The 19,370-nt window shown below is 42.7% G+C and overlaps 1 protein-coding gene across 2 annotated transcripts in view; it reads right to left on the bottom strand.

Annotated features, from left to right (window-relative positions):
• Window positions 1-19,370, bottom strand: part of SNX29 (sorting nexin 29) — a 1,801,773-nt gene that overhangs the window by 1,532,136 nt on the left and 250,267 nt on the right. For both annotated transcript variants that reach the window (XM_089669411.1, XM_089669412.1), the window contains exon 4: window positions 7,774-7,898. In XM_089669411.1, coding sequence (XP_089525537.1) covers window positions 7,774-7,898 — 125 coding nt within the window. The remainder of the gene's footprint in view (window positions 1-7,773; window positions 7,899-19,370) is intronic.

Genomic DNA, 19,370 nt, shown 5'->3' with positions numbered 1-19,370 from the left:
AGACTAGATAACACTTTTAAAATCCATTTTTCCCCTATGTCTCATATCTTGGAATATGAGAGACTTACATAAAAACCAGGTATATCGTCCGATTGGCCACGAGAAGACAAACAGTTTGATAGGTCACACTCCCTGACTGGAATACCTAGAAAAGCAGAAAATTACATCTCTGGAACCCTTTGAGTATGTATTGCATATTTCATATCTAACCGTTCCTCAGATGCGTCTGCATAGTAATCTATCCGCGGGTGGAATGTCACTTGTGTATAGGAAAAGTTATGAGCCAAAATATGAACTATGAGAGATTTTGGCTCTAGTTTGGGTATCTGCCCAGACCATCCCTCCCTAAATGAGGCATTGGTCCTTGGCTTTAGAGACACCCCCTGCTGGGGGACACAAAATAGGTTGTCAGGCCTAAGAGTGGAAGATGAAGAATTCTCCCTTTTAACATCAGAACCACCTTGGGAGACCGTGCCCTTTTGCTCAGAAACTCGATCTGCTTAACCCAGGACTTTGGCAAGTACTTTAACCCTCTAATGTCTTATCTGTTTGCTGTGCTATTGTTTTCTGTGTGTATATATATATATATATATTTATTGGTTACATCTTTTTTCTGTAAATATTTTTTTTGCACCCTTTTGACCTTTTAGTAATAAATCTTTCCTTCTGAAAGTGTTGAACTGTTTCTATAGCTCTTTATTGCAACTTATGAATTCCTGCCTCTAAAAGAGCGCTACTGTGTTTGCTTAGCCCTCTGTATAACCTGTCTGTGGTGACCGTGCTATACAGACGATTATCTCAACCATTATAGTGTTATTGCTGAGATTGCCGAGTTTCCTCTTTCTCTGTACAAAAAGGAGGTGGTGGCAGTGTGAAGGGTTAATTGTGTAATTAACCTGACCCAGTAACAATCGCATTCAGGCTGCTGGTACATCAATTGGTGGTCCATTAGCTAGAAAATCGTTGTGCAGGGTGCAGCTGGGTGTGGTGTTGTTACGCATGTGACATCACGGTTTCAGATTGGCTAGTCCTTCAGTCAAGAGTTTGGTGAGAAGGTCAGGGGTCTGACGCCGCGATCGTCAGATATTGGCTGGCAGCGTTCGTGGGATAGTTGCATTAGAGCTTCAGTGCAGAGTTAGGAATTAGCTCTGCACTGAAGGATTGTAACCTTTGTGGAAACAGTCCTTAGAAACAAGCGGTGCATATTTTTTTTATATATAAAGAGAGAGAGAGACACATAGCAACAGCTCCTTCCTTTTTCTGCTTCCTATTCTATCTTTGCTTGCAATTATGCCTGGTGACGCAGAATACAAGAAAATGAGCAAAAGTGATTTGAGTGCTGAATGTACCTCACGAGGAATGGACGTCGGTCTCAAAACTCGTGATGATTTGATTCGGGATCTACAGGAGCATGATAGCCGAGCAGATCAGAACTCAGGGCAACTTGACCATGACGGGGTTCCCACTACCTACGTTCCCAGTGGCTCAGAGATGGCCTCGCAGGATGGGCATACAGAGACTGACACTGGAGGATCACTGAATGGTATTGTCACACCACCGCCTGAGCAGGCCAACACCGGAGTGCCTGTAACCAGCAGAGACTCTCCTCAGATGCAGGAAGCCCTGAAACGCATCATGGAGACAGATCCTGGGGCACACCTGCGGTTCCTTGAACGCCAGGCTGACAGAGAGGTGGTGGAACACCAAGCAGCGGCTGACAGAGCTGAACGCCAGGCTGACCGAGAGGTGGCACAGAGGGAAGCTGATTGTCGGCATGAGCTGGAGATGGCGAGACTCCAGCAGCAATGACAGAGCCAGAACCTCGGGTCCGTAGAGCATAGGGACGCCTCTCTGACCGTGGGCACAGTCGCCAAGTTTCCAGTGATGGAAAAAGATAGTGACATTGACAGCTCAACGGGCTCGGTACCTGACACCAGGGCTACGAGGCAAGGCCCTGGATGAGTTTGTCGAAATGCCAGAAGGGCAGGACGACAATTTTGAAGCTTTAAAAGATGCCATCATCCGGAAGTACCAGATGACCCTGGAAGTGTACCGCAAGCGGTTCAGGTCCTTGCAAAAGGGACCTGAGGACTCTTACACGGATGTGGCGAGTCGCTTACGCACCACATTTGGGCAGTGGACTAAAAGGACTGAAAGCTGACTCCTATGAGTCTTTAGAGGATCTCATGATATGAGATCAACTCCTGCATATCTGCCCGGCAGACGTCAGACAGTTTGTCTTGGAGAGAGAGCCAGCATCTACTAAAGCTGCAGCCGATTTGGCAGATACCTACGTTCATACGCGGGTGTCTGACCCTCGCAAGGCTCCTCTAAATGGCTGGAAAGGATCACCCCTAGCAGCCCCTCCTACGTTGGTGAGTCAAGCTCCCCCTCACCCAGCACCTGCAGCGCCTGGGGCCAAGCCATTCCTGACTGACAACCGCAGATGTTTCACCTGTAGGAAAGCTGGACATCTCAGTACGCAGTGTCCTGAGCAGAAGAAGATGATATCATCGGGCCAACCGGCCCGCAACTCTTCCTCCGTGCTGTTGGTCAGTGGTAAACCTCGGGGAACCAGCACCAACCTACAGCCAGTCATAGTCGGCAACTTGACCATAACTGGTTTCCGTGACACCGGAGCTGAAGTCACCTTAGTCCAGCCAGAGGTGATAGAGGACAAGGACATCATCCCAGAGAAGTTCCTTACCCTCACCGGAATGGGGGGAACCCTTTCCCGCATACCCCGTGCCTATGTGTTCATCGATTGGGGTGCCAGGAGGGGGATGAGGAAGGTGGGAGTCTCGGATGAAATCCCCACAGCTGTCCTATTGGGTGCTGATCTGGGCACCCTTATCTCCTACTATGCCCCTGCTAAGGACGCCCCGGATGCCCCCCTGGAACTCTCTGGACATACCAAGGTACTGTGTGCAGATGTTGGGGTAATATCTGGGCAACCTTCAGATGGACAGAGGAAGGAGAGGTTGGGAGTGGGGTGGGGGTATGGAATTCTCCACCGCCTGGAGAAGGAGAGGAGACCCCCTTGAAGGGGGAGGTAATGAACTCCGGTGGTATTGGTGTTGCAAACATAACTGTTAATAATGATGATGATACTGATAATGATCATGATGATGCATTACCAATCTTAGTGGTCACCCGCAGTGCGGCAAGGGCGGCTGAGGCACAGGCTCTGGTCTCAGAACAGCAGGAGGATGTCCCTGACCCCTCCCCTTGTTCTGACCCAGTGGATTCTGCCTCCATTGAGTCTCAGCAGCTGTCATTGTTTGCTACAGGACCGCTGGCTGGGACCTGTAGTTCCACCTTTGAGGCCGTACTGCAGACAGACTAGACCCTAGAGCAGCTCAGAAGTCTGGCTAATCGCCCCCCTGCAAAGAATGACAAACGATTTACTGGGAACAGAGAAGGCTGTATAGGGAGGGCTTGGCCACCGAGGGGAGGGGGGCTGACATTGGTAGGAAACAGCTTGCCGTGCCTCATCCCTTTAGGGGACAGCTGCTGAAAGCGGCTCATGAAATTCCTCTAGCAGGGCACCTGGGGATCACTAAGACCAGAGCCCGATTGGTTCATAAATTCTTTTGGCCCACCATGCTCACAGACGTAGTGGATTACTGTCGGTCCTGTGTTACCTGCCAGCGAGTTGGCAAGGCAGGAGATGTGCACAGGGCCCCATTGCAACCTTTGCCTGTGCTTGACGAACCTTTAAGAGGGTGGCAGTAGACATCGTGGGGCCCCTAGCCATCCCTAGCAGCTCAGGCAAACGTTATATCCTGACAGTGGTTGACTATGCCACCCGGTATCCCGAAGCTGTGGCTCTCTCCTCCCTCTGGGCAGACAAGGTTGCGGATGCTCTGCTGGGGATCTTTACCAGAGTGGGGTTTCCGGCCATGCTCATTAGCGATCAAGCGCCCCAGTTTGTGCCAGACCTGATGCAAGCTCTCTGTCAGAAGATACAGATGACGCACATCATGGCCAGTCCTTACTATCCACAAACAAATGGCTTGTGCGAACCTTTCAATGGCACCTTGAAACAAATGTTGCGCACCTTTGTGGAGTCCCGGGGGTACACATAGTAGATGCATTTCCACATATTGTTGTTATGTTTAGCAATTTGCTAAATAACACAATCTTGGTTGGTGGTATCAGAATTCAAAACTCACTCTGCTTCTAATAGATTACAACGTTATTATATGATGTTGCCCATGCCTCCCTGATGTGACTTCATGTCTAGATATCCACTTTGACGCATCCTGTTCCCTCCGATGACTAACTACAATAAGTTTTTTTATTGCATGCAATTGTAAGTAGATATTTGTTTAATTCATGATTTAGTATGTACAGAGGTTCATTTTCATTTTTTGATTATATATTTGTATATACAAGATATGTTTTGCTGCAAGTATATGTGAAGACTCTACAAAGAGAACTGCAAAGATGCTGCACCACTTCAGTGAAAGTGTGCCAGCCTACTTACTCAAGACTTTTGCCCACAACGTGTACCAAAGGTTAGGATTAGCAGGACAGGTGGTAATCCTAACATCTATGTTCCAGCATACAGTGAGGAACAGAAGTATTTGAACAACCTGCAATTTTGCAAGTTCTCCCACTTAGAAATCATGGAGGGGTCTGAAATTCACATTGTAGGTACATTCCCACTCTGAGAGACAGAATTAAAAAAAAAATTCAGGAAATCACATTGTATGATTTGCTGAACATAAGTATTTGAACACCTAAGAAACATCAAGAATTCTGGCTCTCAAAGACCTATTACTGTGCCTTTAAAAGGTCCACCTCTATTCCACTCATTAATCTAACTTAGTAGCACCTGTCTGAGCTCTTTAAAGACACCTGTCCACCCCACAGTCAGTCAGACGCCAACTACTACCATGGGCAAGACCAAAGAGCTGTCAAAAGACACCAGAGACAAAAATTGTGGACCTCCACAAGGCTGGAAAGGGCTACGGGGCAATTCCCAAGCAGCTTGGTGAAAATAGATCAACTGTTGGAGCAATTGTTAGAAAATGGAAGAGGCTAAAGACGACTGTCAGTCTCCCTCGGACTGGGGTTTCATGCAAAATCTCACCTCGTGGGGTATCACTGATAAGGAAGGTGAAGAATCAGCCCAGAACTACAAGGGAGGAGCTGGTCAATGAGATGAAGACAGCAGGGACCACAGTTTCAAAGGTCACTGTTGGTAGAACACTACACTGTCATGGTTTCAAATCATGCATTGCATGGAAGGTTCCCCTGCTCATGTCATCACATGTTCAGGTCCGTCTGAAGTTTGCCAATGGCCATCTGGATGATCCAGAGGAGGCATGGGAGAAAGTCATGTGGTCAGATGAGACCAAAGTAGAACTTTTTGGTCTAAACTTCACTCGTCGTGTTTGGAGGAAAAAGAAGGATGAGTTGCATCCCAAGAACACCATCCCTACTATGAAGCATGGGGGTGGTAACATCATGCTTTGGGGGTGCTTTTCTGCGAAAGGGACAGGACGACTGCACTGTATTAAGGAGAGAATGAATGGGGCCATTTATTATGAGATTTTGAGCAACAACCTCCTTCCCTCAGTCAAAGCATTGAAGATGGGTCGTGGCTGGGTCTTCCAACATGACGACCCAAAGCACACAGCCAGGATAACCAATGAGTGGCTCCGTAAGAAGCATATCAAGGTTCTGGAGTGGCCTAGCCAGTCTCCAGACCTAAATCCAATAGAACATCTTTGGAGGGAGCTGAAACTCTGTGTTGCTCAGCGACAGCCCCGAAACCTGACAGATCTAGAGGAGATCTGTGTGGAGTGGACCAAAATCCCTGTTGCAGTGTGTGCAAACCTGGTCAAGAACTACAGGAAACGTTTGACCTCTGTAATTGCAAACAAAGGTTTCTGTACCAAATATTATCACTGATTTTCTCAGGTGTTCAAATACCTATGTTCAGCAGTGCAAGACCAATAAATTCTTTAAAAATCATACAATGTGATTTCCTGAATTTTTTTTATAAATTCTGTCTCTCAGAGAGGGAATGCACCTACAATGTGAATTTCAGACCCCTCCATGAATGCTAAGTGGGAGAACTTGCAAAATTGCAGGGTGTTCAAATACATCTGTTCCTCACTGTATGTCTTCAACAGGATCCCAAAGGTCATTAAGATTACTGTTCTACACTTCCTACCTAGTAACAAAATTGTAACAGTGAACAAAAAATTAGTTAGGGGTTGTGACTGATCACCTGGCACCCCACCTAAGTGCTTCCATCAGAGAACTGCGTCCTCACTGCTGGGAACAGGACCAAGGTATTATAGCTGGGCATTGCACACAAGAACTAAACAAAACTAGCTTAGGTGCAAGCTGGAACTCTTTATTGAACAGAAATAATGGTTTTTATACACTTTAGAAATAGGAGCAGCCCCCACATGAACAATCAACACAAATATTACACATTGGGATAAACATCCCACATTGATTAGGTAATGAGCTAAAATTGACATAAGACTAATCGACCATGTAGGAACCTCCAGGAGGACTAGCCAAGAGAAACAATAGGTGACTGAAATAAACAATGGAACCAAGACACAACGGTAAACACACCTTAATAAACAGATTACAGCAAGATACCTCAGTATCGGGTTGTTTTTGAGCTGATTATATTAACATCTGCTTAGATTTTCTGAGTCTAGGAAGGGGTTGAATCAGTCTATGCTGGTTTGGGCACAGAGACCCAGATCTGTATCAGGGTCCTCCAGTTCTCTGTGTGTTTTGGGGAAACATGGACTCCAAAGGAAAGCTACTCCAAAGGTCCCCCCAGGCACACACCTCCCAGATAATAGAGCCCCCGCAGATGCCAGAGCCCATGGTCACTACTGACCAAGAGGCTATCCCAGGGGTGGGCAAACTTTTGACTTGAGGGTCGCAATGGGTTCATATATTGGACCCGGGGGCCGGACCAAGAGTAGATGAATGATGTGTATGTGTCATCCATAATAAGTATAGTAATATTCCCCCATAGTAAGCATAGTAATTAATCCCCCATATAGTAATTCATCCCCCATAGTAATTCATCCCCCATAGTAATTCCTCCCCCATAGTAATTCATCCCCCATATAGTAGTTCCTCCCCCATAGTAATTCATCCCCCATATAGTAATTCATCCCCCATAGTAATTCATCCCCCATATAGTAATTCATCCCCCATATAGTAATTCATCCCCCCTATAGTAATTCATCCCCCCTATAGTAATTCATTCCCCATATTAATTCATCCCCCATATTAATTCATCCCTCCCTCCCCAAGTAGTAAGCCAAGTCCCCCCGTGTCAATTTACTTACCTTTGCTCCGCACGTTCCTCTCGCCGTGTTCCCGCGCCGTTCCGGTCTTCAGGGCGGACTGTGAGAGGAGCCTAGCTCCCCTCACGTTCGTCACGCTGCCCCGCCTACACACATCCTGACAGCCATCCTAACAGTATCACGCTCCGCGGGCCGGATTAAAAGGTCCGCCGGGCCGTATACGGCCCGTGGGCCGTAGTTTGCCCATTGCTGGGCTAGCCTGAAGTCTCCACCAAAAGCCCCTGTCCCGGTTGGGTCTGTCAGAGGAGAATTAGCCAACACTGTAAAATGGGTTAAACAGTTTAAGTAAATTAAATCCTGGTTGAGTACATTAGTCATCTGACTAAATAAAATACTTTAGAAACAAACCATGCAGATTGCATACTTATGAACTCTCAAAACATAATTATGCAGACTGGGGATAATAGTGGTTTACCTGTCTCTGTTTTATTTATGAATCCTGCTGCCTGTTTGATTGCTGCTGCTGTTAATGCTAATCCTCTGCTTCTCTTCAAGCCATGCTGAAGTACAGCTTCAAACTGAGCACACAGGCAAATAACTCTGAAAAACAAAACATGATTAGACAGACTTAATGAGGGAGCTGTAAAAAATATATCTCTTCCTTGAATTAAACACTGAAGAGCGAGCAGGAGGGTCTCAGTATGCTAAAAAATACACAAGCACATAGTATGCAAATTAGGTTAAAAATAACTTACTTATGCACTCTTGCGTCTTTCTTTAGTGCAGACTCTGTCAAATTGCTCATCAGTTATTTTCGTAGTAAGAGGTGGTAAAGGTGGAAGGGGTCATTGATATACAGTACTGTAAATCAGTGTTGATACACTTACAGATAAGTCTAGAAGCCATACTTCAAAAGCCCCTTGTTAGCTAAAGTAATAATTTAACTCAATAAAATTATGATAATGAGGGATGGTCACTCAAATTAAAATAACTAAAGAAAGGTGAATGCAGGTGGGGTTTCAAGCATGTACACTTGACATCTGTAATACACGTTTCAAGATTGTACACTTTAAACTTGCAATGCAGTGATGAAACTAACTACTCTCTAGGAAACTGGTAAGCCAAGGAAGGTACTGTATAATAAGTGTGTATCCCTGTATATGAGCAGGAAAATGTATCAACTTTTGTGGGGGCTAGTTTCCTGGCCTACCACTCTCCTAGAGAGGAGTGAGTGTCTACACTACATTATGTTTCAAGTATACAACGTCTATCATCTCATGACCAGTAGATGGTTTCTTCTGGATGCATGCAAGTGCAATAATTGTTGTTCCTTCATCATATTTAACCGCTTCCGTGCCACCCTATAGCAGAAATACTACTACAGGTTGGCACGCGTGCACAAAATCACGTATATATACGTGCTTTTGCAGTTCCGGGTAGGGGGCGTGCAAGCCCTACCTGTGCTGCCATTCACGGCCTTGGCTGCCAATCACTGAGTCCCAGCCGGTGACTTCTTGCCAGCACCCGGCGATCTCTGAGTATTTCCGATGGAGGAGAGACCTATATGTAAACAATACAGATCGCTCCCCTGTCAGCTCCTGCACACTGCTTTGTATGGATCTGCACAGCAGAGCCATACAAAGCAGTGTGCTTACAGTGTAAAGCACACACAGCCCACATAGTAAAACAGCACACAGTTAACCCTTTGATCACCCCTTCCTGCCCAGTTTCATTAGTACAGTGTCAGTGCTTTTTATTAGCAGTGATCACTGTATTGGTGTCACTGGGGATGTCAGTGACACCAACTCAGTTCCCCCCAATGACAAAATGCTTGCCGCAGTCCAGCTATAAGTTGCTGATTGCCACCATTACTATTAAAAAAAAAAATCCAGTATATATACCTCCATTTGTAAACGCTACAACTTTCACGGAAACCAATTAATTTACACGTATTGAGGTTTTTTTTTAGCAAAGACATGCAGCAGAATACATTTTAGCCTAAATTTATGATGAAATTAGATTTTTAAAATTTTTTTACTGGACATGTTTAATAGCAAAAAGTCAAAAATATAGTTTCTTTTTCAAAATTGTTGGTCTTTTTTGTTTATAGCGCAAAATTAAAAATGCACAGGCGATCAAATACCACCGAAAGAAAGCTCTATTTGTGAGAAAAAAAGGCCGAAAATTTAATTTGCGTGCAGCATTGTATGTCCGTGCAATTGTCAGTTAAAGTAACGCAGCACCCTATCACAAAAAATGGCCTGGTCAGTAAGGGGGATAAATTCTCTGAAGGGCAAGTGGTTAATACATCTGATTTATTGTGCAGGATTGCTGTGCTTCTCTCTCTTTTTTTCCTTTTTCTTCATATGTATTTCAATTGTGAATTAAGATGTTTGCGCTTTGCCTGACAATGGCGGCGGCGGGGAGCTCGTGGTAGGAGCTCTTGCACGAGGCTCCTCCGTCCGATCCCCCCCCCCTTGGCCCCAAATCCCCCCTAGATGCATGGAGCCCCAGAAAGCTGAGACTCACCTCGGCCTGGTGGGCCCCCTTTGAGGAGCGACGGCACGTGGGAGGGAGAGCCTGGGAGCTGGAGAGCAGCGGTGAGAGGCTGGAACAGTGAGCCTGGTTGCTGGGAGACGAGGAGGCGCGGCCAGGACACGTGACCAGCCGCAGTGCATCCCTGGGAGGCGAGGAAGCCGGCCAGGCGGTCGGCCAGCGGCTGACAGGGAGGAGGAGAGACACTGAAATGCTGAAATGGCCAGCTATCCCAGACCCCTGTCGTGGTGCTAGCAGGGAAGAACAGCCTGGTCCAAGGCAGGAGAGAGTGGAAGAAACTCCTGGAGGGTCCCCCTGAGAGGAGGTGGAGAGGAGCTGACCTGCTGAAAGAATCTGGAGGAGGAAGCCTGGAGCCGTCTCACAAGAAGAAATGTGCAAGGAGGGTGAGTGAGTCTGGCTGTGGCTACACACATAAAATCTGTATTGAGTTAGTGGGAATCAGCGTAAGAGAAAAGGGGGGACCCCCAGAGAAGAGAATATAAATAAAGAGAAGAACGTATGTAGGAAAGAAAAGTGAATGGACAGGGCTGGGACTTGCAAATCATATAAACGGCTTCTTCTTAACACAAATCTCTAGAGAACTAGAAAAGATACAGAAGAAATGAAAAATAAAAGTGCAAAAGGAACCGGGCCAAAAGGGACCCAAACGGGTACAATTAAAAAGTACACATCCCAGGGAAACGTGACCCCGAAAAGGCCCCAGAGTAGAAATGACAAAGGAGAATTAGATCTAAGTATGCAAAATAGCCCTAAATAATTAATGGACTTGGATATCAGTAGTCAACAAATATCAGAGACGGGAAAAGAGCTCCAAATCCCAAATAAAAAAGAAATGACAGAAATGTTTAAAGATCTGGAGAGAACAATAAAGCAAGAAATGGTAAAAATTCGGAATGACCTGGGGCAGTTGTTGCTAAGAGTGGAAGAAACGGAGCAGAAAGTTAAAAATCAGACCCAGATTATTGCCGAATTAGAGATGAAGATAAGTAATATGGAAAAAGCTCAGGAAAAATTGCAGTACAAGGTGGAAATCCAAGAGAATAGAGAAAGAAGGAAAAATATAAGAATAAGAGGGATACCGGAAAGTCTAAAAGGAGAAATATTGGAAGAGGAGGTTTACAAAATTCTGAACTTTATAATGGGAAACTCTGATATGGAAAGGACTAATATAGAAGGAATCTCTAGAGTCGGGAGACTCCAGGGGAACTATGAGAAGGAAAGGTCGAGAGACATACTTGTTAAATTTTATGAACTGCAGCAAAGGGAAAGAATTTGGAGGAAAACTAAGGGAAAACCAGTAATAAAATATGGAAAAATGGATATCCAAATTTATGCGGACTTGTCATCGGAGACTCTCCGGAGGAGGAAAGCTCTGAGGCCTTTGCTGGAGCTGATGAAAAAACAGAAGGTGCAATATAGATGGGGAGTACCGGAGTGTTTAATAGGATGGAAAAACGGAATAACAGCCTATTTGAGGTTCCCAGAGGACTTGAGAAACTTTTGCGATAGATTTGAAATGCAGAGAATTGAAATTAATGGTTGGGAAGAAGAATCTGGGGGAAATAGATTAAAAAGAGGGGAGGAGTGGAGGCGGGTGGAGGGGGGGAGGAAGGGTGGGGAGGGAGAGGAGAAGTGAGAGAAGAGGGGAGGTTTTTTTTTGTTTTTGTTTTTTTTTTCTTCTCTCTTTCTGAACCTCCTTGCTCCCAATCCAGCGCCTTTTTCCCCCCGTTACTCCAGCTTAACTGCTTCCCTTTCTTTCTTTAGAAGTATAAGTAAAAAGAGGGTCAATGGGGGGATTCGGAGGGAGGGGAGGCTGTCCATGGGAGGAGCGTAGCCCTAAGGATTAAGTCAAAGGTGGATGATATCTCCACAAATGATGTTAAGGCAAAACGAAGGCCTAAAAAGAGGGGGAAGGAGGGAGAGGTGGTGGGGGCGGAGGTGGGAGGGGTGGGGGAGGAAAGGGATTGAGGGGAGTACTGGGAGAGGGGGGGAGGGTTAAGGGGAGAGAAAAGTATAGAGGGACAAAAATGCTCAATAGGAATAAGAAAGAGGAAGGGAAGGAGGAAGAAGGACTTAGCAGGAAAAGAGTAAGATGGAAGAAATCCAATATATAACCTACAATGTAAAAGGGTTAAGCTGTCCAGGAAAGAGATTTAGGCTATTTAAAGAACTCCAACATAGAAAATCCTCAGTGGTATTTTTGCAGGAAACACACTTAGAGATAGATTCAAAGGTTAGATTGAGGACTAGATATTTTCCAACATGGTTTTATGCGGACTCACCAACTAAAAGAGCAAAGGGAGTGGCTATAGGCTTCGCAAAGAACGTAAGGTTTGAGGTGGAGGAGAGACTAACGGATCTGGAGGGAAGGTTTTTATTTTTGAGAGGTAAATTACAGGGAATAGAGTGTACAATAGCAAACATATACAGCCCAAATAAAAAGCCGGAGAGGTTTATGAGAGAAGTGTTGAAGAGATTGATGGATTTTAAAAGGGGATGTATGATAATAGCGGGGGACTTTAACATCTGTATGGACCCACGGATGGATACTACTTCCTGTGTGAGGAGGGAGGAAAACAAGCCCTTGAGAATGTTAAAGAAACTGATACATGAGTGTCAATTAGTGGACATCTGGAGAATCAGGAACATGAAGGAGAGAGATTATACTTTCTTTTCGCATGTACATGAGACTTATTCTAGACTAGATTACATATTAGTAGAACACCGATTGATAGAGTTGGTGGTAGAAGTAAAAATAGGAGGAAGTACCCTGTCGGATCATGCCCCAGTTGCAATTAGGTTAAGATGGGGTAGAGAGGAGAGAGAAGGATATGTGTGGCGGTTGAATGAGGCACTTCTCATGGATGAAGAGATTGGTAAAAGAATACAGAGGGAAATAGAATGTTTTTTTGAAGAGAATGAAACAGAAGATGTGTCGGTTGCAACGGTGTGGGAAGCACATAAAGCTTACATTAGAGGTCTACTCATTGCAATGGGGGCAAAAAAGAAAAAAGAAAGGAGAGAAAAGATAAATAGATTATTAAATGAAATATATGATCATGAACAGGTGCATAAAAGGGAAAGATCTAAGGAGATAATGCAGCTGATAATAAAAAAGAAAGAAGAATTAGAGAATGCAATGGAGGAGGAAAAAAGAAGAGTCTTTAATAAAATAACATGTGAAAGGTATAGATGGGGTGATAGGCCGGGAAAGTATTTAATGAGAACTTTAAGAAAGAAGAAAAATAGAAATTATATTGAGAAAATAAGAAACCCTAAGGGGGAATTTGTACACTCAACCAAGGATATTGCTAGAATATTTAAAGAGTATTATAATGAGCTGTGTAATATCATACCTCAGGATACGTTTAAGAAAACGGAAATAGTAAATAGCAAGAAAAGAAAGACATATCTAGAGGATGCAGGCCTACCGAAATTAAGAGAAACACAACTGAACTCTTTAGAGGCAGAAATATCTTCAGAGGAAATAAAAATAGCGTTAAAAAGCATGGCGGGAGGGAAAAGTCCGGGCCCGGATGGATATACGGCTAAATACTATAAAAAATATAATGAGCTTTTAATACCTAAAATGAAGATTTATATGAATGCTTTGGGGCATGGGATGGAGATAAGGGGAGAACCTTTACAGGCTAATATAGTATTGATACAGAAGGAAGATAAAGACCCCTTGCAATGCGCAAGTTATCGGCCAATAGCACTGCTGAATGTTGACACTAAAATATATGCAAAGGTTTTGGCAAATAGACTGAAAAATCTGATGCCGGAGTGGATACATAGAGACCAGGTGGGGTTTGTCTCAGGAAGAGAGGGCAGAAACAATGCTTTGAGATCATTGATGCTTATACAGGAGGGTAAAAAAGGGAAAACTCCAATGATACTGATGTCGATAGATGCTGAGAAGGCATTTGACAGAGTAAGTTGGGGTTTTATGATGGACACTCTGGAAGCGTTAGGAATAGGAGATAGAATGAGAGGGTGGATTGGAGAATTATATAGAGGGCCTACCGCTACCATAATGGTAAATGGAGGAAGATCAGAGTATTTTAAGATGTCAAATGGCACAAGACAGGGATGTCCATTGTCTCCATTGCTATACGTGTTATCACTGGAGCCCTTACTGTCCATGATTAGGAAGACCATAGACATAAAAGGAATAAAGATAGGAGATGGAGAACATAAGGTAGTGGCATATGCGGATGATTTGATGTTTTATGTTGGAAACCCTAGAACAGCACTTCCAAATTTAATGAAAGCATTGAGGGAGTTCGGAGATCTGTCGAATCTGAAAATTAACCCGACAAAGACTGAAATCTTAAACATAAACCTCAAAAATAGCGAAAAGGAAAAATTACAAGAGGAATTCCCCTTCCTTTGGAGAGATAAAGAACTAAAATATCTAGGAATAAAACTATCAGCCTCAATGAAGAACCTATATAAAGCAAATTATATAACATTATTAAATGAGATTAAGGAGGAGCTGAGGAGAGTAGGAAATGGAAATCCATCATGGATAGGTCGTATAAACTTGATAAAGATGGTAATTGTCCCCAAAGTATTATACAGATTTCAAATGATCCCAATCAAACTCCCAGAGGCACACTTTAAAGAACTTAGGAAAATGATAATAAAATGTATATGGAGGAATAAAAAACCTAGAATAGGTTATGAAACGTTGACTAGAAGTAAAGAAAGAGGAGGATTGGGGGTACCAGACTTTAGGAGATATTACAAAGCCGGGATAATTGCGAGAATCTTTGACTGGATTCATAATCCAGAGAAAAGCTGGGTTAAAATAGAGACAGCACTGAGTGGAATAAGTTCAAGTAAAAGTATTTGGGTACCTTCACAATATAGGGAATTAGAGGAGAGCACAAGCACGTACACTCTTAATGTTTTAAAAGAATGGGATTTACTACACAGACAAAAGGGGTGGGTTTTTAACTCACAATTAATACCACTTAGAAACACAAAATTTTTCACCCCGGGTAAGGAGAGTATAGCAGGGAAATGGATTATAAAACAGGAGGCGCAATTGAGAGATATAATGGTAGGAGAGGAAATAGGGTCATATAGGGACATGGAGGAAAAAAAGGGTGAAGTCTTTAATAAGATGGATAGACTAAGATATTACCAACTGAAGTACTTTTTTGAAAGCCTTCCAAAGCCTATAAGAACTAGAAAAGATTGGAATCCATTTGAGAGAATATTTGAGTCACGAGGAAATGGTAGACACGGATTGGCAAAAATACACAAGATATTAATGGAATTTGACACAGACACAAAATTAACACACATAGAGAAATGGGAAAGAGACATGGGGAGAAAAATAGAGAAGGAGGATCAGAGGAAAATGTTCACATTAATTCACGAAAATATTAGTATGAGGGAAGTAGAAATAAATTTTAAGTGTTTGAATAGATGGCATATTACCCCCAATGTGGAGCACAAGATGAACATAGAAATATCACGGATGTGTTGGAGAGGTTGTGGAGAGGAGGGCACGTGGTATCATGTCTGGTGGGAGTGTCCAGAAATACAGGTGTTCTGGCGGAGGATAGTTCATTTGATAGGGAAAATCACTAAAATTAATATAGGATTAGATCCAGAATTATGTCTCCTCCATATCTCAGAACTCTCAGTGAAAACATATAAGAGTTTGGGGATATGGCATTACTTGACCGCAGCAAAGAGTCTGATACCCAGGTTCTGGAAGAAAAGAGAGGTGCCAACTGAGGAGGATTGGATGGCTAGAGTAAACCAGATCTCTGGGACAGAAAGATTGTATTACACGAGGACAAGCTGGAGTTATATAAAAAAAAATGGAAAGGCTGGGAAGAATACAGAGAAAAGGTGAAATATATGAAGAGATAATATTCCTGGAAGCTGGCTTAGAACTGGGATTTAGAAACAATAGAATAATATAGAGTTAACGAGAGTAAAGAGAATGTTGAGCGTGGGAGGGGTTGGAGGATATGGGGGGGTGGAGGGGGGGTAAGAAAAGAAAGTCATATATAGGGATAATTTATGTAAGAAGAGAAAACGTTTGTGATAATTATTTTAATAGAAATGTTGAAATGTTTTGTATATGAATTGGAAAATTAATAAATATTTATAAAAAAAAAAAAGAAAAAAAAAAAAAAGATGTTTGCGCTTTAGTAAAAAACTTTGATTAACTTGCAGTTATTTGCAAATAAATATTAAATCTATGCTGTCATCTCGGTAAAGTCTAGTGCTACCTGTGTCTAAGATCTAACAATTTGCTTTTATTTATGTTAGAAAGCAGATGTAATTGTTTTTTTTCATATGGTCAATTGACTGAAGATTGGGCTACTCAGAATAAGCTTCCTTTGCTAGTTGCCATTTCTTCTTTTTATGGAACTTACAAAGTAGCAATGTTCATTAACGTTCAGTTCCTGAAGAATGTTAATAAGGTCCTTACTGTCCTTCCAAAAAAATTTCCCCTCACTGGCTAGAGGATGTAGGTATAGATATATCCCCCCAACCCAGAATAAATGGAGTCTATACCACTTATAATGTTTTCCATTTTTATGAATCGTAGGGATTTGATATATAACTGGTAATCAAGGAACTTTAATGTTAATATATTTTGCTTCCTTTTTATCAATCAGCTCCCTGTTTTCACCAAAATCTCCAATCTTTTTTCATTTGAAAATGGGATCACCTGGCAACGTTTTGTATCTGGCTGAGTCACTGACTATCCTCAGCAACTCCTCCTCATCCATCTCTTTGTTGAGGACAACCAGCCCTCCCCCCTTATCAGCAGGCCTAATAACTACAAAGGATTTAGGTTTTTAAATACATCTATATATTGGTAAAATACATTTCTGGGATTAAATACTGACTGATTCTTAAGGCACCTATGTTTGTAGTCATTCTTTTCCTCTAATATATGCTTCATGTAATTTTCCGCAAAAAACTTCTTAATGTTTAACTTCCTAGCAAATTATCCCAAATCTATATATAGCTCAAATTTAACAAAAAATGTATCCGGAGCATATTTTAAGCCGTCATATAAAACTTCCATTTCATTATCTGAGAATCACATTTGTAAGATTACAAAAATCATAATCCTAGCTGTCTGAGTAAGGGGGGGGGGGTTCCATAGGTTGGGATGAAGTTCCCTCCTGAAATAGAGTTTTGTATGGTTTCCTTCCATCCCCTCCATTAATTCCCTTTCTCCCTCTCTCCCTTCCATTAAAGGGTCTGTGGGGAGGGTACCCCCTTTGAGTTTGTGTCAATCGAAAGTTATTAAGGGGTCTAGTTTCCAAAGGTGCAAACCAATTAGAAGTGGGAACCTTGTATTGGAGTAGGGGTGTGTGCTGCCCCCCCACCCTGTAGGTCAGTTTCTGTATACTTCCTATTTTTGTTTTGACTATTAGTGGGGCCCCCCTTGTCAATTCTATTTTAGGGGTTAGAACCCCAGCACCAAAAAATAGAATTAACAAGGAGTTTCCTATGCAAAGTAAAATAAACTGTAGCAGGACCGACGACTATTGGTCCCAATCTGAGATTTGGTCCAAAGGTTCTTGGAAATGGGTTATAATAAGAAAGAACTTGAAAGCAATAGGCAACCTGTAGGTAAGATGAATTGAAGACATTTGTTACAAATGGGGAAAAAAAGTTAAAACTACTTTTATGTAGCCATTATAACTGGCTTTAATGTTCAGCATAGAGAGGTTGAAAGAGCTTTTAAAAGGTTTTGGACGATCCTTTTGAAGGATCCTACATTGAAAAATATTTTACCTCCCAAACCCAAGTTTATTTACAAAAGGGCAATGGGATTGAGAAGTTTAATTGCCCCTAATGTTCCCAATCCACCAAAAAGAAAGGTCACCTTTTTAGAAAGGGATGGATTTTATATATACAAAAGATGTACAGCATGTAATGTTACCATGGACAAAACCTATAAAACAGAATAATTTAGGTCTTTGGTTATGGGTCAGGTGTTTGATATCAACAGGTTTATTTCTTGTGATAGTAGATTTGTCACTAACCTGCTGATGTGTCCTTGCAACAAACAATATGTGGGGAGAACTACATGTAAACTTTCCAAACGTATCAAGGAACTTATCACAAATATAAAAAAATGTATTTCAGAAACAGTGTTTCTAATAATTTTTGATAGAGACATAATAAGGACCCATCCCTACTAAGTTTTTTTGGCATAGATAGAGTCACAAAATATTGGAGAGGCAGCAATCTACATAAAATGATATCTCAAAATGAAACTAAATGGATACATTTATTAGATTCGCTTACGCCTAGAGGCCTTAATATTGACATAGACCTCAATTGCTTTCTTACTAATTTTTTTTTTCTTTCATTCAAAAAAACAATTGAGTACAAATTAAATATTCGTTCTATTTGATTTTTATATTTAAATATAGTATCAAATATTATTTTTGTATTTTATTTATAATTTTATTATTTGCATTTTCCACTGTTTTTGTTCTTATAGGTTGGTATGTATTATAGCTAGAGATGAGCGAATCGAAGTAGGCGAAGTGGAATTCGTTTCGAATATTAGGAAAATTTCGATTTCCGAAAATAAGCAGACTTCGGATGCGCGAATCGAAATTTTTCCTAAAATGGCGGCGACATGTGCGGCGACGGAGCGGGGATGTCTGGGAAGGCACGCAGACAAGGCGCGCTGACCCATAATGCATTCATTCATGACATGTGATCGCATTAGCCAATCAGCAGCCAGCCAGCCAGCACAGTGTAATGGTCGAGCTATAAATGGCGGCCATTTTAGAATTCTCCATTTGCCTCCAGTCATTCAACAGAGGCAGACCTGGCTGTATTCAGGGAGATTGTTAGGGACAGAGAAACGTTACTTAGGGCCACAGAATCGTTACTTAGGGCCATAGAAACGTTACATAGGGCCACAGAAACGTTACTTAGGGCCACAGAATCGTTAGTTAGGGCCACAGAATCGTTAGTTAGGGCCAAAGAAACGTTACTTAGGGCCACAGAATTGTTACTTAGGGACAGACACAGAATTGTTATTGAGGGACACAGAATTGTTACTGAGGGCCACAGAACCGTTACTTAGGGCCACAGAAACGTTACTTAGGGCCACAGAATTGTTACTTAGGGACAGACACAGAATTGTTACTGAGGGACACAGATTTGTAACTGAGGGCCACAGAATCGTTACTTAGGGCCACAGAATTGTTACTTAGGGACAGACACAGAATTGTTACTTAGGGACAGACACAGAATTGTTACTGAGGGACACAGATTTGTTACTGAGGGCCACAGAATCGTTACTTAGGGCCACAGAAACGTTACTTAGGGCCACAGAAACGTTACTTAGGGCCACAGAATTGTTACTTAGGGACAGACACAGAATTGTTACTGAGGGACACAGATTTGTTACTGAGGGCCACAGAAACGTTACTTAGGGCCACAGAAACGTTACTTAGGGCCACAGAAACGTTACTTAGGGCCACAGAAACGTTACTTAGGGCC

This window comes from Staurois parvus, unplaced genomic scaffold, assembly GCF_062004578.1.
Source record: "Staurois parvus isolate SC_StPar_1 unplaced genomic scaffold, SC_StPar_1.0 ptg000075l, whole genome shotgun sequence".
In the NCBI taxonomy this organism is placed as follows: Eukaryota; Metazoa; Chordata; class Amphibia; order Anura; family Ranidae; genus Staurois; species Staurois parvus.
The sequence above is the reverse complement of the archived record's forward strand: the minus strand, read 5'-3'. Positions and strand labels throughout refer to the sequence as shown.